Here is a 22,614-nt window from a genome sequence, read left to right as displayed (position 1 = left end):
TCACATTCTTTTCTGTTAAGCTCAAGGTGTAGAGTAAATTACAGAAAACAGGTTTTACCTTAAAACTTTCTATTGATAAATTCTTTCCTGCTGTGCCTGATACAAAAGTGTTCTGACTGATCAACCCTTATCAATGGAGAGTCACAAGATGTTAGCAGGCCCCCAGGCCGCAAGATGATGTAAACAAAATGAGGCTTTTTGTAACTAAAGACATGCAAACGGTTTCGATGAGTCAAAACTGCTGGCCCATTAAGCTGAATTCATATGCCCATTAAGCTAAATTGGTATGCCCACTAAGCTGAATTGGTATGACTCTACACTTTACATTTGTTTCTGTGTACCACTAAAAATACAAAAGCTGTCTTAAAAACAATAAAGTCGGAAGACACTTGGAAACACCGAGACTCGCTGTGTCTTCTCATTCGTATCGCCGACGCCGTCCATCCTGAGGGAACCCCTGGACCTGCTGGAGCTGGACTCTGGCACTATAGCCTGGCAGGCTCCTCTGTCCATGGAATTCTCCAGGCAAGAATACTAGAGTGGGTGGCCATTTCCTTCTGCAAGGGATCTTCCTGACCCAGGGATCGAACCCGGGTCTCTTGCATTACAGGCAGATTCTTTACCATCTGAGCTATAGGGAAGTTCCTGGGAAGGCCTAAAGACTTTTTTTTTTAGAGCAGTTTCAGATGCACAGAAAAACTGAGAGGAAGGTACATAAGTTTTCCATATATTCCTAGTACTCTCATCACACAGCCTCCCTGATTATCAACATCCCCCAGTAGAACAGTACATTTGTTACATCTGATGAACCTATATACAACATAATCACTCAGGTTTATAAGTTACATTAGGGTTCACTATTGGTGTGCACATTCTGAGTTTAGATAATTGTACAAAGACATGTATTCATCATTATGATATCATATAGAGTATTTCCACTGCCTTAAAAGTCCTCTGTGATTTCACCTATTCATTTCTCTCTGACACCCCCACCCGCCACCCCGCCCCTGCACCAACCCCTGGCAACCACTGACCTTTTCATTGTCTTGACAGATTTATCTTTTCCAGAATGTTACATAGCTGGAATCACTAATCAATATGCATTTAAAGTTCCTCCATGTCTTTTCATGGCTTAATAGCCTATTTCTTTTTAGCACTAAATAATATTCCATTGTAGGATGTACCACAGTTTATCCATTCACTTATTGAAGGTTGCTTCCAAGTTTTGGCAATTATGAATAAAGCTGCTGTCATCATCTGTGTGCAGGTTTTTGTGGTTTCAACTTGTTTGGGTAAATATCAAGGAGCGTGACTGCAGAATTTTTCTAGAAAACCTCCAAACTACCTTCAAAAGAGGCTGTATCATTTAGTATTCCCACCAGCAATGAACGAGAATTCCTACTGCTCCACATTCTCACTTGCATTTGGTATCCTCACTGTTTTGTTTTTTGCAATTCTAATAGGTGTCTAGTGGCATCTCATTCTTGATTTAATCTCCAAAGCTCTTTTTGGATTGTGTGTAAGTCTTCTGGGGGAAGAGATGAGGGGAACTCCTATCTCTAATGTTAGTAACTTCCCAAATATTTGGTAATCCTGGGCTATCTACTTATGTTAGAAACACTGACCAAAAGCTCAGAATGTGTGGGTAGCGATAGTCAACTTAGTGTTTGTACTCGGTTGAGCTAGTTTGGATTCTGAATATGGTGGGGTCCCTTTTCTATTAGACACGCAAGACCAAGTAGATGAGAACATGGGTTCAATTTGGAGGTAAATGCATAATACTTGGAACAAATGATGGAGACATCAGGAGGGTTGGGGTCATATACCCTGCTTCTGCTGAGTGCAGTTTTCCAGTGAATCTCACCATTCCTAAGATCTATAATTTTTAAACTTGGAACACCTACAAAATTATCCCGTCTTACACATGTTTGGGCTATAGTGTCACCTGTCAGACAGAGCCTATATGGTTTCAGTCTTTAAGGAATTTATCAAAATTTTTGTCTTCTAATAGTACTAATAATTTTGTGGTGCGGTACTACGTTTTTAAAAGAAAATGTAGTTTTAGGAATTTGGGTGGCCCACGTGCTCAACCTATCATCTTGATTTGATCTATCCAAGTCACATTAAGATTTTGGAAAGACAGAAACGTAGCTCTTCTCTGGCAAGCAATTTAGACCCCCGAGGTAAAGTAAGATTTGAAAAAGCAGATATTATAATTACCTAGTCTATGACAGGCATTTTGTATATGCTATTCATTCTATTTGCACAAAAACTTGAAAGGTAGGTATTACCATCCCAGCTGTATAAAGAATAAATGTTAGTTACAAACAGCAGTAACTCATCCAAGGTCCCCCATACGCAGCACTGTGGGCCAGGAACCTTGATCTGACTGTGACCTGCTCATTCGCAGAGGAACAAACAGGCTGAACTAGATAACCAATTTTCCCTAATCAGAAGCCTCACGGCTCTCTTGCTTATTTTATTATTGCTTAAGGTTGGAAGTTATATAATTTCAGTGACACTAATATATAACAGCTTTTAAAAATTTTATTTATTTTTGGCTGTTCTTGGTGTTTGTTACCGTGTGCGGCTACTCTCTAGTTGCAGTGTGCAGGCTTCTCATTATGGCAGGCTTAATTGCTCTGCGGCAGGTGGGGTCTTCCTGGATCGGGGATCAAACCCATGTCCACCTGCAGGCGAATTCTTTACCACTGAGCCACCAGGGAAGCCCAGTTTTGTTAACAATATTGTGTGTGAGATTTGTATGGCTGGTAGGGAGCTAATTAGAGATTTAAATAACATTAACCCAATCAAAGGCATCCCAGGAATGTACAGTCCTCTAACTTGGCAACAATAGCATCTCTGCAGTCTGATAAAGCTCAAGTGACATGCAGGCAAGCATGAATGTTAAAATTTTTAATGCAATTAGTCTGTGAAAATCACACATTTCTTAAGCCCTACTTTTGTGCTTCTAACTGCACTTCCTCAGCCTACAATGCTTCCCCAACCCCACCCCCTGCTGCTTTCCATTTTCCTGTGATTTAGAACAAATATTTGCCTTGGTAACCACTTCCCCTAGTTACTCTCTTGGCTGATTTTCTGCACAAAGAACCGAAAGGCATGTAACCCCAAGGGAGGCAGTTATTTTAGATTTTACAAAGAAGTCAGTTAACATTTTTCAACACTCCCTTCTTTGTCTTAAAGAAAGCTCTGGTTTTGTTTCATTTTCATCTGGAGACTTAAATGACACCAAGCAAAGCCTACTTAGTTTAGATTTCCAGGTAAAATGTTTTAAATTTTAAGTTTCTACTAAAGCGTGTGGAATGGTTTTAATATTTGGGTGTTTTGTATTGCAAATATGTTTAGCACTTGAGGAAATTAGCTCTTACTAATAGATTTTTAAAGTTTAAAGTGTACATTATTTTGTTTACTTGTTTTTTTTTTTCAGGATGACTACTTCTGAAGTATTTAAAACTTTATGAAATTAGGATTAAGTGTATTTTTATATGTTTAAAAAGAACTACTTGTTCAATAGAAGTATAAGTTGGTTTGAAAATTTCATTCTTTTCTATCTTAAAGTCCTAAAGAGCATAAAAGATTAATTAAAAATGTTTTTCATTTTAAGCCTACTAAGTGAAGTTAAAATGGACAATAGGTACCTTGTGGCTTTGTGTAGAAGATTAAAATTGAATTTAAACCCTTCTAAAGCTTACTTAAGACAGCTGATGAATAACTTTAGTGAAAAAAAAAAAGTTAATCAAGATTTACAGATGATATTTAATGTTGGGATAAACACAAAAAATACTAAAAAGAAAGACAATTTTACTTGATCAAAATAATGCCTACAGTGGTCAGATCCACTGTGTCATAAAAGTTTACCTCTAGAAATATATTCACTCAATTATAAAGTAAATATTAAATGCAATGTTAAATTTCATAAATCACTGAAAATAAAGGCCTAGGCACCAATGATAAAATTAGTATTGAGAGGCCATTTCATAAAAATTATTTAAACATTTCAATGAGACTATTTAGAGTCTGATTTTGTTAAAATTAAGATAGCTCTGTAAATTTATTTCTGTACATATCTATTTAGACTTCTGTATAAGCAAAAATGAGCCAGTTTGGGGCAGGGGAGACAAAGAGATAGGTAGGGATAATGGGAGAAGGGTGAGCTTGGGCAGTACTCTTGTTAAGTTAACAGGCTCAGGGACAACATGATGCCTGAGACACTCATTAAGTTTACCTCCAGAGCCCTTAGATCCAAGGCCTAACTCCTCATAACTCTCACCTACCATAGAATGGACAGTTACATATCCAACTGTCAACTGTCAAAGCAAGAAAATCTCCATGTACAGATTTTATGTAGAACACAGAATTTACACTATCACAGTTCACCTCCCCTGCCACTTAGCAAATTGTACTTCTACTCTGTCTCACGGGCCAACTGCTTTCCCCTGCTGCTGTTATCATTTCTTCCCAACATACTAGCTTGCTCTCTGAATTGACTTTTACAATTTCAGCTGCCACTCAGATAGGAAATTTGCTTCTCCCTCACATTTTGCAAGTTAGTTTTTAAAGAAAGTAATGTAGATTACAAAACATTGTTCTAATATAGTTTCATCTCAATGACCTACAGTAAAGGGTTTGAAATGCAGAAATTAATGTACATATATACTGAAAAAAAGATTGTATGCTGAGGTTAGTTGACATGAAAATACCTTAGAGGCTGCCATTTGTTGAACTAACGTAAAGTGGTGACAAGTCAGCATATGACCCAAGTACAACCTGACTAGAGGAGGATAATTCTGGTGGATGAAGTTATAAAAAGAACTACCGAGATTCAAGAGGGCAAGCTAAGCAGATATCACTCCTTTCCTCTCACCAAATACCTAGAAATAAGAGAAGATATATTACAAATAAATACACACATGGATACATAGCTATGTAGGAAATAAGAAGGGAAACTTGTGGTGAGACAGAAACCATGAGGAATCCTTCAAATACAAAGAGAAGATGTGAATGAATTTAAAGAGGATAAAAACAGCCTTGATTAGGTATAGGAAAGAACTGAGTTAAAAGAACGTATGTGGAAAAGAAAGATATCTTCTACTTGGGAGTAAAAGATCGCAAGAAGGATACATACAGAAGGAAAAAACAAACAAAAAACCCAGTACATTGTTAAAACTTCTGAATATTAAAAATAAGTTTAAGATCTGAAAAGAACCTCTCCAGAGAGAGGAAAAAGGATTTATTACAAAGAGATGAGAATCAGATTCAAGTTAAACTTTTCATCAATAGGAGCAGATATAAAAAACCAAATGGAACAATACATATAAAGTACTGAAGGAAAATGATTTTAAAATCATAATTCTATTTCCAACTAAATAGAATGATATTTTCTGATAGAAAAGAATTCAAAAAAATTTACTACCCAAAACATTCTCTCAAAGAAAGAGGATATATTTTCAGCCAAATAAAACTAACCTGAGGGGACTTCTGCTTCTCATACTTGCAGTCTAGGCAATTTAGACTGCTGAGAATTATTTTTTTAAAAAGTAGGAAAAATAACAGGGCCAATATTTAGGACAAAACTAAAATCCAAAGATCTTTTCTTCTGGAGGCATCTGTGGAAACAAAAGAGGTGACTGAGAAGCTTAGTATAGCTTTAAAGCAGCCTCTCAAGTCATGACAGAAACAAAACTCAAGGAAAGGAGCAGGAAGTAGCAGGGGTGGTAGGGAAAAGTGAGTTGATGAAATCACAGGCTTTGGTTTGGGACCTAAAATATAATTATTAACTAGATATAGTGAAACTCAGCTTCAAATCATGTAATTTATGATTGATAGTACACTTAATTTCATGTTTAAATGTAAATTCTTTTAGGATAAATAATACATCATTATAGGCTTCAAAGTATTTTCATAATTTTTGATATGTAATGGCTGGCAGTCAAATACCATCAGGCATAAGAAGAAACAGAAGAAAATGGCTAAAAACCTAAAAAGAAATAACAGACAATAGAAGTAGACATATGTTGCTGCTGCTGCTAAGTCGCTTCAGTCGTGTCCAACTCTGTGCGACCCCATAGACAGCAGCCCACCAGGCTCCCCCGTCCCTGGGATTCTCCAGATAAGAACACTGGAGTGGGTTGCCACTTCCTTCTTCAATGCATGAAAGTGAAAAGTGAAAGTGAAGTCGCTCAGTCGTGTCCGACTCTTAGTGACCCCATGGACTGCAGCCTACCAGGCCCCTCCATCCATGGGATTTTCCAGGCAAAAGTACTGGAGTGGGGTGCCATTTCCTTCTCCAGAAGTAGACATATAAAGGGTCCCAAAATGGAGTTGTCAGACCCAGAGTTAAATAAATGTGATTACCATGCTGAAAACATGAAAGATGAAAAATTTCAGTAGAGAATCAGAAAGAATAAAAACCCATTGAAAACCTGAAAAGCTGCTGCTGCTGCTAAGTCACTGCTGCTGCTGCTGCTGCTGCTAAGTCGCTTCAGTTGTGTCCGACTCTGTGCGACCCCATAGACGGCAGCCCACCAGGCTCCACCGTCCCTGGGATTCTCCAGGCAAGAACACTGGAGTGGGTTGCCATTTCCTTCTCCAATGCATGAAAGTGAAAAGTGAAAGTGAAGTTACTCAGTCGCGTCGGACTCTTAGCGACCCCATGGACTGCAGCCTACCAGGCTCCTCAGTCCATGGGATTTTCCAGGCCAGAGTACTGGAGTGGGTCGCCATTGCCTTCTCCAAAGGTAAGAAACCACAAAAACAGAAACAAGGAAGTCAATGGATGGATTCAACAGTGGATACACCACAGCTGAACAGACAGTAAATGGAAAAGAGGTTAGTGGAATAACCAGGATCAATCACAGGGTGACAGAAGGATGAAAAATATGAGAGAAAATGACATTAAAGACATAATGAGAAGACTATCATACATGTGAGCCTCCCTGGTGGCTTAGATGGTAAAGCATCTGCCTGCAATGCGGGAGACCAGGGTTCAATCCCTGGGTCAGGAAGATCCCCTGGAGAAGGAAATGGTAACCCACTCCAGTACGCTTGCCTGGAAAATTCCATGGATGGAGGAGCCTGGTGGGCTACAGTTCATGGGGTCGCAAAGAGTTGGACACCACTGAGCGACTTCACTTCACTTCATCATACATGTTGGAGAAGGAAATGGCAACCCACTCCAGTATTCGTGCCTGGAGAATTCCATGGACTGAGGAGCCTGGTGGGCTACAGTCCATGGGGTTGCAAAGAGGTGGACACAACTGAGTGACTAACACATCATACATGTCATTGTAGTTCTAAAAATAAAAAGGAGAGAGAAGCAGGAGAGTATTATTTGAAGAGGTAAGGGCTAAGAAGTTTCCAAATTTGATGAATATATGATCACAGATTCAAGAAGTGCTATGAATCCCAAATAGAGAATATCTTAAAAGCAGCCCAAAAAAGTTACCTTTAAAGGAAAAATAATTAGATTGACAGATGACTACTCAATACAAAATATGGAAAAAGAAGACATTGGAGTGAAATCTTCAAAATGCTAAAACACTTGTTAACCTAGAATTTCATATTTAGTAAATACATTCTTTCAGAATGAACATAAGATATGAACATTTTGATATAAACAAACATACAAAAGAACTGGTCACCAGTAGTCTTGCACTAAAAAGGAATTACTAAAAGGTATTCTTCAATTGGAGAAGGCAATGGCAACCCACTCCAGTACTCTTGCCTGGAAAATCCCATGGACAGAGGAGCCTGATGGGCTGCAGTCCATGGGGTCACGAAAAGTTGGACATGACTGAGTGACTTCCCTTTCACTTTTCACTTTCATGCACTGGAGAAGGAAATGGCAACCCACTCCAGTATTCTTGCCTGGAGAATCCCAGGGATGGGGAAGCCTGGTGGGCTGCTGTCTATGGGGTCGCACAGAGTCGGACACGACTGAAGCGACTTAGCAGCCGCAGCAGCAGCAGCAGCATCATTCTTCAATTAGAAGAAAATAATCCTGATAGAAGACTGGAGATGCAGGAAGAAATAAGGAGAAAGAAAAAGGATAAATATTTACGTAGATCTAAACCAGTAATTCTTAACTGGAGGCAGACTGATTCTTTCCATATCTCAAGACACATATGGTAATATTTGAAGATATTTTTGGTTGCTATAACTGAGAGGAAGGTGGTAGTGGTATCTACTGGGTAGAAGCCAGGGATGCTATTAAATATACAAGGGCCAGCTCCCACCTCCATTACAAAAAAGAATTATCTGAAACAAATGTTAATAGTGATAAGATTGAGAGAGCCTGATCTAAATGAACTGTGGGCATAAAATCATCATCACTGTCTTTTGAATAAAGAACTAAAATATGTAACAAAAGTAGTAGATGTGCCAGAATGAGGTAAGTAAAGTTGTCCAGGAATAGGTAAAGGTACTAATTTATATTAGACTTGGTAAGTCAAGGATGTATGTGGTAATCTCCACAAAGAACATGAAAGGAAAAAGTATATAAGTACTAATGCAATGATAAAAACAAAGCAGCAAAAAACAAGCAAGACTGAAAAAATATAAAAAACACACAACAGGCAGGACAACTAGAAAACAGATAGTTGGAAAATAGATTTCAATCCAAAGATATCAAATGTTACAATAAATACAAATAGACAAAATATTCAATTAAAAGGTCAAAGATAAAAATTGTCGTATCACACTAAAAATGATATGCTAATAGAAAGTATATTGAAAATATGAAAGGCTGAAAGTAAAATAATGCAAAAATATATTAACCAACCAGGGACTGAACATGGGCCACTGGCAGTGAAAGGGTGGAGTATCAACCACGGGGTTGCCAAGGAATTCTCACAGGAGTGTTTATAATAAAAGAAAAATGAAAAAAAATTAAATATCCATCACCAAATTGTTACATAACTTAAGGAATGAAAATAGAGTGCACAGACCATATGCATTTACAAACATTGCTATATATGTCCATATGACCACAACTTATTACTGAATGGAAAGAAAACAAGTTGTACTAAAACATATATGCTGCTACTGCTGCTAAGTCGCTTCAGTCATGTCCGACTCTGTGCGACCCCATAGACGGCAGCCCACCAGGCTCCGCCGTCCCTAGGATTCTCCAGGCAAGAACATGGGAGTGGGTTGCCATTTCCTTCTCCATAGTTTCCCAACCACTAGTTTAAGAGTATCTTTCAAGATGCCTCCTAAACATATATGAACATATATAGTTAAATATAAATGAAAACATATATAGAATAGTTCATTTATATTTAACTATATATGTTCATATATGTTTAGGAGGCATCTTGAAAGATACTCTTAAACTAGTGGTTGGGAAACTATGGCCCACAGGCCAAATCATGTTTTTCAAAGTGCCATCAGAACATAGTTGTGGCCATCCATTTACTTGTCCATTGCTATTTTGGGGTACAATAACAAAGTTGAGTAGTTTCAACAGAGATTGTTGTCTTCCAAAGCTGAAAATGTTTCCTCTCTGGACCCTGAAGAAAAAGTATTCCTACCCTTGTAATAAACTATGAATTATGGTTAAGGCAACTTGTCTTTTATGCCTACATATCATTTTGAGTTTTTAAAAACTATGTACTATTTTAAGAAACTTAAACACATCTTTAAAAGCATTGATAAAAAAGATTAAGAACTCAGAGGAAAGATAACTGTGTAAATGTGGCTTTTATCTTTAAACCTCTTATGAGCCATGATGTGACCAACAACAAATTGTAGCTCAATCTAAGGAAGACTTTTCTGGCAGAGCAGTTTGAACATGGATGATGAAGAATTTCCCATTAATGGAAAAGCAGATGACTTCAAAGATTCATTCAAAATCTAAGTTCTGTAGAGTGAAGCACCATTATAAATGATACAGACTGCAAGGAAACCGAAGCATCACCTGAGCACAATGAAAACAAAAACTGAAAGTAGGATCATAAATAAAGGAACACGCAATTCTGATTAAATGAGCATACAAGCATAATACAGAGATGTTGTGGATTTGATCAGACCACCAATAAGGGGAGTCACACATTTCTTTTTTTTGTTTTCAAGTGCATAATAGTTATGTTCACAGTATACTGTAGTCTATTAAGTATGAAACAGCATTATGTCAAAACAAATATATTGCTGTTGTTTAGTTGCTAAATCATGCCTGAGTCTTTGCGATCTCATGGACTGTCTCCAGGCTCCTCTGTCCATGGGATTTCCCAGGAAAGAATACTGGAGTGGGTTACCATTTTCTTCTCCAGGGGATCTTACTGACACAGGGATCAAACCTGTGTTTCCTGCATTCACAGGAGAATTCTATACCACTGAGCCACCAGGGAAGCCCTGGTGGTAAAATACTTTATTGCTAAAATATTCCATCCACTTTTTTTTTGATTAGTGTTACCAAGGTATATTTTCCATCCTTGTAATTTTAACCTATTTGTATTTTTATTTAGCATGAGTTTCTCAAAGGCAGCATCGAGTTGGGTCTTAATTTTTAAAAATTCTACTTGGATAGCCTCTTCCTTTTAATTGTAGTAGTTAATGAATCCATATTCAATGGGATTTACAGGTGGCTCAGTGGTAAAGAATCTGCCTGCCAATGCAGGAGACGCTGGTTCGATCTCTGGGTTGGCAGTATCCTCTGGAGAAGGGAATGGCAATCCACTCTAGTATTCTTACCTGGAATATCCCAAGGATAGAGGAGCCTGGTGGGCTACAGTCCACAGGGTTGCAAAGAGTCAGACACGACTGAGTGACTGAGCACAACACATAGCCTCTCTGGGACCCCAGGTTTTGTTTCTTCAGCTCTGGGAGATTGTGAGGCTCTACTTGGGTCTTCACCCTTGGCTTCAGCCTGGGAAGGAACTCCCTCCAGGCAGTGTGCAGGAGATTAATTTGGATTTTTCCCTTTTCAGAGATTTCTGTTTTGTGCTACTCCATGTTTATGGTTTGAAAAAGTATTCATTTCTCAAACATGTTTTTCAGCTTTATCATGTACCAGGCCCTGTGCTGCTCTTGAGACCAGTTGATTAAAAGCTACTTTGTCTCTCTCACCTCTTTATAACTGGTATTAGTTTGCTATTATTCTTGTATGATGAAATTATGCTGCTTCCTTCCCAACAAAGACAATTATAACACTAGAGAATAAAAGAATAGAACAGAAGCGTTGGGAAAATAAGTTGTGGATGACGTTAGTCACAGAATGACTTGGCAGACACGTGGAGAGAAATCTCCGAAGTAACCTCTGGAAACCTACAACACAGTGGTCCAGAAAGGGGTTGGCAAATTACTGCCTAGGGGCTAAGTCTGACCCACTGCCTATTTTTGTAAATAGAGTTCTATAGGAACACAGCCACACCCACTTGTGTACATATTTTCTACTTCCATATTACAAGAGTTGAGTGGAGTAGTTATGACAAAGAATGCATGGCCTGTAAAACCTAAAATATTTACTATCCGGTTCTTTATAGACAGAAGTTTGCTCACGCCCGGTCTATAAAGATAAAATACTAAAACTTCTTTGGACTTGCTTAGTGGTACGGTGGGTAAGAATTGGCCTGCCAATACAGGCGACATGGGTTAGATCCCTGGACCAGGAAGATTCCACATGCCGAGGAGCAACTAACCCAGCTGCCACAACTACTGGGCTGGCGATCTAGAGCCCACGAGCCACAGCTTCCCTGGAGCCTTCCCTAGAGCCTGCACACCACAACTACTGAGCCCGTGTGTTGGAACTACTGAAGCCTGAGCACCTAGAGCCTGTGCTTCACAACAAGAGAAGCCACTGCAATGATAAGCCTGTGCACTGTAATGAGCAGTAGCCCCCGCTCACCTGCAACTAGAGAAAGCATGGATGTAGCAATGAGGATCCAGTGCAGCCAAACAAAAACCTTTGATTCTGACAGAAAAATTCTAAATTCTGACTTGGCAGTAATAGTATAGCATTGAGCCCATATATCTATGTTTTATTTCTCAAAGACTTGCTGCTGAGGGATATAGGCAATTATAAGCCAATTTTCAGAGGTAAAAATTTAGTCATTAACTCCAAAATTGTTTCATTTTCATCCTAGGAATCAAATGGTGAAAAAGAAAGCATGAAGTTTTCAAGCTTGTATTGTTTTCTTCTGCTTCTCATTTTTCAAACTGACTTTGGACAAAATGAAGAAACTTCTAGGAGGCAAAGAAGGAAGATGTATTACAGAAGACTGAGAAAAAGTTCCTTGCCCACCCACAGATCTGTTAGGCAGCTTGGAATTCAGCAGATGAAGACAGTTACACCTGCAGCAAAACTTCCCATAATTAACTTGGATTACAGTATGGAGGAAAAATTTGAATCTTTTTTAAGTGTTCCTGGAGTAGAATCAAGCTATAATGTGTTACCAGGTAAGAAAACAGTAGGAGAGAGGAACAGAGAGAGAACCTCCATAAAGAAAATTTTTTTAAATTCAAGTTATTATCTTTTAGTTTAATCTACAAAGATAAATTTTGAAATAATTTAAAAAATCATTTATAGAATATACTTATAAAATTATTGGAAAAAAGAATAACATTACTTGTTCCACAACTATGTTTATAAAACCATACTTACTATTTGGTTTATCATTTGCAGTCTGTTTACTATGCCATGTATTTTAAACAGTTGTAATCATACTATACATGTCATTTATCATGATAGGTTATCTAGGATACAGAAATAAATGATTCAGGTGAGTCTATGAACTCATGGCTATTAAATATTTTCAACCAAATATGAAGTTAAGCCATTGAATTTATTTTATATAGACCAAATTATGGAATTTTTTTCTTGAATTTTTAAAGTTTGAAAAGATTGGAAATTCTTCCAAAGATTTCAACTAGGCATTTATACACTAATATGTAATGGTCCACATTTTTCCAAGTTTGGAGGAAAAAGTAATTGTATTATACATATGTTATCATTACATAAAACTCTCAGAAGACAAAAGAAAATATTACCACATAATGTTATGTGACGAATACTTCATATTTGTCTCAAGAGGACCAAATGCTTCTAAATGATGTTATTTCCATGAAGCTAACAGAAATAACATACAATTATGATGAAAATAGACAATTTAGGTCATATTTACAACATGATTGGAGAGAAGAAAGAGCCTCAAGGCAGGGAATCTAAAATGATAATTATAGTGTACCCATAACTCTTAAAGAATGATGAAGTCAATATCTCTAATTATGTGGAAAGATATCCAAGCTATAATAACAGAAAATAAAAAGATTGAAAAGCAGTATGCATAACGTGATCTCAAATCTGTTTTAAAAGTATACAATATAGGGTGATGTGCATAAAGTATAGACAATATATACTAAACATTTCTAAATTGTCCTAAAATGTTTTCCAGTGGTCTGGAAAATAGACTTTGTTTTTTAGTTGCGATAAAATACACATAACATAAAACTTATCATTTAACCATTATATAATGTACAATTCAGTGACACTTAGTATATTCACAATATTGTACAACCATCACCACTGCCTAGTTCCTGAACATTTTCTTCACCCTAAAAGAGAACTGCATACATATTAAGCACTTACTCCCCATTTTCTCCTACCCACCTCCTCTCCCTAAAGTCCCTGGCAATCATTAATCTTTCTGTCTCTATGAATTTGCCTATTCTGTATATTTAATATGAAAGGAATCCTATAATACGTGGCCTTTTGTGTCTGACTGCTTTCACTTGGCCTAGTGTTTTCAAGGTTCACTCATGTAGTATGTACTTCATTCTTTTTTATGGCCGAATAATATTTCATTGCAGAGAAACACCATGTTTTGTTTATCCTTTCATCCACTGATGGATAACTGTGCTGTTTCCACCTTCTGGCTACTGTGAATAGCACAACTATGAATATTTGTGTACAAGTTTCTATCTGAATTCCTGTTCCCTTGGATATATACCTAGAAATGAATACGGCTAACACAGTGGTGAGGGAGAGAAGGAGCCAAATGTGAGAGCTCTCTTGAGGGGACAGTGGCTCATCAAATGGAGAAGAGTTATCAGGACTAACATTAGCATTAGAAGAAAAACATCACCTCTAATATTCAAATTGGCTGTCTAATGGCCTGCTTAGTTGACACACTTATCCATGTATGAAGAGAGAATAAGGTACTAAAACCCACTGCACTGTGTACTTTAAAAGGGTATTAGAATTGTATTTCAACAACACAACAATTCTAAAAACAGAGATAGCTGCAATGTATCATTGAGATTTCAATGCCAGAAGTACCACAAGCAATAGCCTGATTTCACCTCTCCATCTGCACACTGGGAAGGGTATAGTGTGGGCTGGCTCATCATTAGTGCTGTTCTGGTTCTCTGCTCTCTGGCATGTTATGGAACTATACTGCTTTTTATCTTCTGAAGCTAGATGTAGCCATATAATTTGCCTTGGTTCAATGTAATTAGATACATTTAGAGCTTGTGTGTTATTTGCAACCTCACATTCCCACTGCTGTGGCCATCAGGGTAGCCCGCTTGGAGACGAAGCCTATTGTTTGTCTTGACAAACAATATCTACATTGGATATCCAGCATGAACAAGAAATAACTGAGATTTGAGGGTTATTTGTCGCTGTTATATAGCTCAGTCATCCTGACAGATGCAAGATGGAAAGCACAATTTAGAGTCAAGTTACCATGAGGAGGTCCATTCAGAGCCTAAGTAAGAGGGCTTGAGAGTACAACATGTGAAAAGCACTTCAAGAGGTTACATCTGTAAGATACTTTCACCCTATGTATGAATGAACATATAATGTTATTCTTGTGTGGCTCTATCACACTGGGGTTCACACTGGGCTCACTTCCATTCAAAGGTGCTAGTGATCATACAAGGAATTTAAATGTTACTGTTCTCTTCTAGGAAAGAAAGGACACTGTTTGGCAAATGGGATGATCATGTATAACAAAGCTATGTGGTCTCCAGAGCCCTGTACTACCTGCCTCTGCTTGAATGGAAAAGTCTTTTGTGATGAGACCAAGTGCCACCCTCAGATGTGTCCCCAAACAATTATACCTGAAGGAGAATGCTGCCCTGTCTGCTCTGATACTGGTACAAATATTTAGCCCAAACAAAATATCACACGTGATTTAGTCTTTAACTTTCATTTGCTTTTATTTCATCACTATCTTAAATCTTATTTTTTTAAAGGATATTTCTTTTTTTAAAAAATACTTGTTTATTTGGCTGTGCCAGGTCTTAGTTGCAGCAGGTGGGTTCTTTAGTTTTTGTTGCTGCATGAGGGATCTTTTTTAGTCGTGGCATGCAAACTCTTAGTTGCGACATGTGGGATCTAATTCCCTGACCAGGGATCAAACCTCGGCCCCCTGCACTGGGAATGCAGAGTCTTAGCCAGGGGACCACCACAAAAGTCCTTACCTTAAATTTTAAATTATGATAAACTTGTAAGCAGGGTACTTAAATATTGGCACAGTGATGATAAACAAAGAAATTACTTGGGAGATTATATGACAGGGGAGAGAAATAAAAGGCAGTGGTTTTAGAGTTTTAGCTCAATTTGAACTCGGCCCAGATCACATTCCACATTTGACTCTCAGCATTACAGATGGAGTGACAAAATTTACACAGCAAATAGCTCCCACATTCTTAGTAGGTGTGAAGAGCTCTGTTTAGTCCCTACATGCGTTGTCTCAATTCAACTCAATGTACTTACAGTTATCAACTCAAATAAAGAACTCAAGGTGAAGAAAGAGAGGAGGGGCTTGCATCTAGAGAGAATAAAGCCCAGTTCTCTCAGTCTATGTGCAGTTACTACTGCTAGGTAATCCTTGGGAAATAAAGGCCATGGCCCAAGAGCAGTGGCTTTCTCCTGTGGTACTGCTATGCACAAAAAGATTATGCTATGAGGTTTTGTTGGCTGCTCACTGTCCCTTATCCTGTGAGGCTGATGGGGTAGAGGACTCTCGAGAGAGAGGCTCAGGACTCCTTCAAGAAAAGCCTGGACAGTAGCTTATGAAATAAATATGTGTTAGATAATTTGATGGGAAGAGATAGGGAATAGGGATGTTTTCTGTTGCCTATGATTAAGGCAGACTGTTTCCACACACACAGGATGATCACAGGGTAGCTACCCATGGAAGTCTCCTTCCAAGAAGAACTTCAGAACATTTAGGAACTGTATTTGGTATAGAGTACCAACTGCTTTGAGAATCCCTGATGGCTCAGTGGGTAAAGAATCCACTTCCAATGTGGGAGACACTGGATACGCAGGTTTGATCCCCGGATTGGGAAGATCCCCTGGAGGAGGAAATGGCAACCCACTCCAGTACTCTTGCCTGGAAAACCCCATGGACAGAGGAGCCTGGTGTGCTACAGTCCAAAGGGTCGCAAAGAGTAGGACACAACTGAGTGACTAAGCATCAACTGTTTTACTAAGATAATATGACTTTTAAAAAAATGTTAGAAAATAAAAGTGTTTAATGAAACTGACTCCTTGGGAGATGAAACACAAGGTTTATAAAGGCAAGATCCAGAAATTCTCAGATATTTTTCAAAGGACTTGAACTATTATTCTTGAAATACTGTGGTTATTTTGGAAAAATAAACTTGGATACACAGGAAAGATTTTAAATGTTTCAATATGATAGCTTTAGTTTCCTTTTGCTAATTTTTTCCTATTCTCCTTTTGCCTGTTTGTCGACATGTGAAAAAAATAACTCCCAGACTTTATAATATATACTGAATTGAAATCTCCAGTAATTCTTTCAAATAATTATATTTTGAGTTCTTTTTTGGGGTGATTTATGTATGGTATTAAATAAAATCATGGAAATGATTAAGTACATTTTTATATTTTGATGAAAGAAAATCTATGTACTGAGCTTGTTTTTCCCTAAAACTCTTCATTCAGAGGGTCTGGTCTGTGTCAAGTCTTCCCTGCTCTCTGCCAAAGATAATAACAGTTAAATACAAATGTAGATAAACTTTCTACTGTAATATATTACGTTCTTATCATCATGAAATAATAAAAAATACTCTGTGCATATCTCTAGGTTAAAAAAATATCATTTAATTACAGGATATCTTCCATAGATCTCAAGCAGTAAAAATGATTTTAAGTACAGAGTCTGGGAGGAAAAGAGAAGAGGATTTTCTATAATTCTGAATTTCAGAGGATACTTTTAGGCACATAGAGCTGAAAGAAAATCAGACAAATATAATAAAAGCTGATTTCACTATCATAAACAAGTAAAATATACACCTACTTCATGTTTTTATGTCTGACAGTGTACAAATTCTTACATTATCAATAACCCCAATTAACTGAACAGTAGCTATTATAAAGGTATCATATCTGATTATTTTATAATCTCACAATAGGACTGTTTACCATTTTGTAACATATGGTAATATTATTCCCTCTTTAGTCACCAAATAGCATGATACCTTAGTAAAATAAGGCTTACAAACCAAACAAGAATTGCCTATAATGTCTTACAAAACACAAATAAAGTTTATTTATTTCTACTAAAATTATTCAAGCAAAAACTACAAGATGCATTTCATGTTTAAATGGCATTCATATTCCTGGAGGGAATAATATTTACTAACCTAATTTTCGCTATGATTTTTCCTTTCATTAATACCACAACTTGCCCTTGCTGTCTTCTCCTTATGTGGTCAGTAGCCTCCTATTTGCTACTCAGTGGTACAGCATTAAATGATAGAACTGAATTTTCTGGTGATTCTTCAGAACAAAGAGAACCTACCAGTTTACCTCATAAGCAACAGTCACCTCCTTGGGTGGAAATGAATCGAGCACTGAGAAAAGAGGAACTTCAATTTGAGGAGGATGAAGAAGCAATCAAACAAGATGAAAATAGGGAGCAAAAGAAAAAGACTTCTAGACCTGGAGACTGGAGGAGACCTACCAATGAGGGACAGAGCAGAGAAGGGAGAGAGCAGAGGCCTGGAGAGGAGGGGAGGCAGGCCCATCAACACAGAAACCCAGCAAGGGAGAATGAAGAAGAAGATGAAGATGAGGAGGAAGACGATGAAGATGAGGAGGAAGACGATGAAGATGAGGATGAGGATGAGACCGTCAGAGGAGACACGTTCAGGATGCCCCCTCGACTCCCAATCCCAGCTACCCCCAGAGGCATACCGTCTCTGCCAAGCAGGTGCTCTCTGTCCTACAAAACCATCTCCTGTATCAGCGCCGACCTTACACAAATACCACCACTAACAGCACCAGAGATAACAAGTCTGGAGCTCATAGGTAAGATGTGGATGTCTGTTTGATTCTGTGGTTACTTCGCATTGCACTATGAATGTGATATTTTAATTTCATAATATAAATGGACCCCAACAGATTAATTTCACAATCTTCAAACATAAAAACTTTGCAGAAGAGATAGGTGTTTACTGCAGAAAAGCACCATCAGGTATAATGCAAATTCCTCCAAATCAAATCATGATGTCCCATTAACTTTTTTTCTAAAATCAGCTTTATGAGGTATAAGTTATGTAAGACATAGGTATAAGTTATATTCAGTAAAAAATTATTAGCGTGTTATTCTGAGTTTTGGCAAATGCATACAGTCATACAGTCACACATTCAAGGTATAACACTTTCATCACCTCACCAAATTCTCTCATGTCCCTTCTTTCACCAGCCCTGATGTTTTCTATCTCTAGAGTACCTTTTCTAGGATGTCACAGAAATGCATACAGTGTGTAGCCTTTTCAGCTGGACTTCTTTCACTTACCATCACACTTCTGAGGGCTTTTCAGGTTGTTGCGTTTATCAACAACAACTTGCTCCTCCTCACTTCTGAGTGGCATCCACTGTTTGGATGGACCACACATACCAGGTGAAGGACATCTGGGTTATTTCCAGTTTGGGGCAATTATGCAACAGTTGCTATAAACATCCATATATGGATGCTTGTGTGGGACCTATGTATTCTTTTTCCTAGGGTATATACTCAGGAGTGGGTTGCTGAGTGATACAGTAAAAGCAGGTTTACCTTTATAAGAAATGACCAAACTTCCTTAAAACGGCTGTGAGACTCCTTCCAGCAATATCACAGCATTCCTGTTGCTTTCCCCCTTGTTTTAGCCACTTGGTAGGCAGGACAGCCAGTCTACAATAGGATACTTCAGGTATATGTATATGATCTCCTAAGGAATTACTCTTATGCCTGGAGCTTCCTTTCCCAGCAACACCCCCTCCTTCTGTAGCCTGCACGCTAGGTGTGCTCTGTCATTAAACAAACAATCTGTGAAGGTCGAAAATCTTATGAAAGATGATGTATGCTCAGTTATACTATCTTGGTTTTATAAGAAGGCTACCACACGGTTTTTATAGTACTCACCATTTCTTGGGCTTCCCTAGTGGCTCAGTGGTAAAGAATTCGCCTGCAATGCAAGAGCCACAGGAGACATGGGTTCGACTCCTAGGTCGGGAAGACCCCCGGAGAAGGAAATGGCAACCCACTCCAGTATTGTTGCCTGGAGAATCCCATGGACAGAGGAGCCTGGCAGGTTACAGTCCATGGGGTTATAAGAGTCGGACACGACTTAGTGACTAAACCACCACCATTTCTGTTAAGCTCATTCTCTGGGTTTAAAATCACTGGCTACTACACTTCACTAAATGTCAAACAAAACCCCATAAATTAAAGCATGCAGTAACTTCTATAGATTGAAATCATAGAATTTTAACATTAGATCTGGAAGCAATCTGAGAAATTATCTCCCCAAACTTCTTATTTAGAGCAAACTGATGCTTGGAGAAGGCAAGTTACATGTCCAAGATTTCATTAAAAAATAGTAAGTAATATTTCTGGTCCAGGGTCTAAGAAGTGTCAATAGGAAAATATGAAGAACTATAAAATTCAGTTTCTATAGTACCTTCCATAATACATCTTTGTTGTAAAATGCATATTGCTAACAGAATTGTCTAGCAAACCACATTCTGGCTGTTTTAAGCAGCTTCATCTAAAACATGATGTACTAGAGCAAGACAGGTCCTTAGAGTGAAAATTTTGACTGTATGTAATAGTCCAGTCTCAATCTTCTTTTTTTTTTCTAAGTACTCATTTATTATATAACATTGTCCTTGCTATAAGGACTGTGTTTTTCTCCAGGTAAAGCTCTCTTTTGCTATCTACGCATGTACATGTATATATGTATTTACAGGCACATAGGCCTAAAATATAATTGCTATGTGTCCTAGGCAATTCTATCACCTCCATTCCGGATGAAGCATTTAATGGATTACCGAATTTGGAAAGGCTTGATCTGAGCAAAAATAATATCACCTCTTCAGGCATAGGTCCAAAAGCATTCAAGGTAAATATGCACTATGATTTCTAGGAGTCCACTTGGATGGCTTTCTCGTTAATTGTACTGGTAATGGGTGGAGATGGAGAAGGAAAGAAAAGTATGTTCTTTTTTATTGTTGCGCTGGGTCTTTGTTGCTGCGTGTAGGCTTTTCTCTACTTGCAGTGAGCAGGGGTTACTCTGTTGTGGTGTGCTGGCTTCTCTTGTTGCAGAGCACAGGCTGTAGGTGTGCGAACTTAAGCAGCTGCAGCACATGGGCTCAGCAGTTGTGGCTCATGGGCTCTAAAGCATAGGCTCAGCAGTTGTGGTGCATGGGCTTAATTGCCATGCAGCATGTGGGATCTCCCTGGACCAGGATTGAATCCATATGCCCTGTATTGGTAAGTAGATTCTTATCCACTGCACCATCAAAGAAGTCCTAGTAAAATGTTTTAAAGGAGTTTTTGTCAAAGAAAGTTTCTTCTCCGATAACCCTAAACTGTATCGAAGTTGTATCTTGAATATACTCGGTTGTTTTACAAATTTCTGTTTTTTCTACGGTTTGTCCTTAACGCACCCACAGGAGCACCAGTGACAAAACTAATGTTTAGAATTTATAGAAGAGTTTCCTCCCAAGTACCTGAAAACATGTTGAAATATGGCCTCTTAGTATGTGAGGTATTTCTGGGGGAAAAGGAGAGCTTATTTGGAAACTCTGTTAACATTTTCAGGCCAGCAAGACAAAGCTTCCTTATTTTGTGCAATCTGCAAAATCTGGTAAAGAATACTTCAGCAGGTGGGGTTCTGCAAGAACAAAGAGGCTCAGAAGAAAATTAGCATGGGGATAGGTTGGGCAGAGAGGGAAAGAGAAAAGCATAGAGTAAACTTTGAAAGAATCAGATTTAACTAAAATTTTTTTCTAAAAAGAAGAAAAGAGAGTATCAAGGACTTTCCAAAAAACAAAGGCAGAAGAAAGGAGGAATTTGTATGTGCAAACAAATACTCAAAATTGTGTGTGCTTAAAGAGGCCCAAGTAAAACAGGTTACATGGCAGGAAGTCAAACTTTATCCCCTTGGATGGTTTTCTTCTACTCTTTGGATAAGTCACTGGCCTCTTAGAAGCTCAGTTCCTGGTTCTTATTTACATTCTGGGCTGCAGACGAGAGAGTTCCAGACACTTGGTGTCCACATTCATGTGAAAGACCTGTTGTCCTGCTTCATGCTAGCTGTCCTTCTGATAGAACAATAGCTGGGACTTGTACATTTTCTCTATTTGATCAAAAAAGAGGACACTGTAGGAAATAACTTGTTTTTTGTTTGTTTGTTTTGGGATTCTCTGCCTCATTCCCAAACTGCTCAAATTGACTTTGAGCATCTTTGAAGTAAATCACTGTGCAACTTTGGTAGTACAGGCTAGTTTGGCTAACAAACATGTAACTACAAATGTGGAAATACACACTCCAGACTGTCAAAACTGGGTACCATATAGAAATAATTTGTGATATTTATGGCACTTAATTTTGATGAATTTCCACAATAGTTAGTGCTATTTCATGACTCTGTTTCTGCTTAGTACAGACAGAAGACGGAAGTTTACAAACACATAGAAAGGATTCAAACTGCTGTCTTGTTAGTATCGATGACAGATTCAGATTATTGCATGATTTAATACATTTTGATTCTACTGCTGAGAAGGTGAAAACCTAAGATCTAGGAAAATATGGCTGGTCCAGTGGTGATAGGAATTTTCTCTTGATTACTAAAGTCACAGTAAAAATATGGATGAGTTGTGATGCAAAATCACCAAATGTGGTTTGCTGAAAATACCAGGGAATAAATGCTATTAACAGGATCAATATCTACCTGGCAGGGAGAATTGGGGATTCGTGCCTAAGCCTGAATAAACTGAAAGTTTGTGAAACTAGTAACTACTGCAACTGACTATTAAATAATATATATGACTGCATTTCTGTGACAAGATAAAAAAGTAATTTTGAGATTTGCCTTTATTTAAGTTTCTAAAGAATTTAATGCGCTTAAATATGGATGGAAACAATTTGGTAACGATTCCTTCAGAACTACCATCTACATTAGAAGAACTCAAAATCAATGAGAATAAGCTGCAGGTTATCGATGAAGAAAGTTTATCAGGTACTTAACATTTGACTTTATGACATGTGTCCTTATAATCTTTCTTCTATAGTTGTATGGAAATTTTATTTGCAATATTGCTAAATGAATAGCTAATAAGAATTTTTTAGTTCA

The 22,614-nt window shown here is 37.9% G+C and overlaps 2 protein-coding genes across 11 annotated transcripts in view; one reads left to right on the top strand and one right to left on the bottom strand.

The window, feature by feature from the left end:
• The window catches only part of CENPP (centromere protein P), a 229,806-nt gene that overhangs the window by 33,093 nt on the left and 174,099 nt on the right, over window positions 1-22,614 (bottom strand). The window lies entirely within an intron of this gene.
• ECM2 (extracellular matrix protein 2) overlaps window positions 1-22,614 on the top strand; it is a 50,064-nt gene that overhangs the window by 9,572 nt on the left and 17,878 nt on the right. For 2 of the 8 annotated variants that reach the window (XM_081524264.1, XM_081524254.1), the window contains exons 1-6: window positions 3,137-3,281; window positions 12,102-12,414; window positions 14,926-15,114; window positions 17,777-18,301; window positions 20,264-20,379; window positions 22,365-22,500. In XM_081524264.1, coding sequence (XP_081380390.1) covers window positions 12,126-12,414; window positions 14,926-15,114; window positions 17,777-18,301; window positions 20,264-20,379; window positions 22,365-22,500 — 1,255 coding nt within the window. In that variant the 5' untranslated portion in view covers window positions 3,137-3,281; window positions 12,102-12,125. Of the gene's footprint in view, window positions 1-3,136; window positions 3,282-4,319; window positions 4,702-12,101; window positions 12,415-14,925; window positions 15,115-17,707; window positions 18,302-20,263; window positions 20,380-22,364; window positions 22,501-22,614 lie in introns of those variants that run through there. The other 6 variants (XM_081524252.1, XM_081524236.1, XM_081524267.1 and 3 more) reach the window with 6 other exon arrangements.

Source organism: Giraffa tippelskirchi, chromosome 1 (genome assembly GCF_054371585.1).
Source record: "Giraffa tippelskirchi isolate mGirTip1 chromosome 1, T2T-mGirTip1v1.2.pri, whole genome shotgun sequence".
In the NCBI taxonomy this organism is placed as follows: Eukaryota; Metazoa; Chordata; class Mammalia; order Artiodactyla; family Giraffidae; genus Giraffa; species Giraffa tippelskirchi.
Note: the sequence above shows the minus strand (reverse complement) of the source record. Positions and strands in the feature narration are given on the sequence as shown.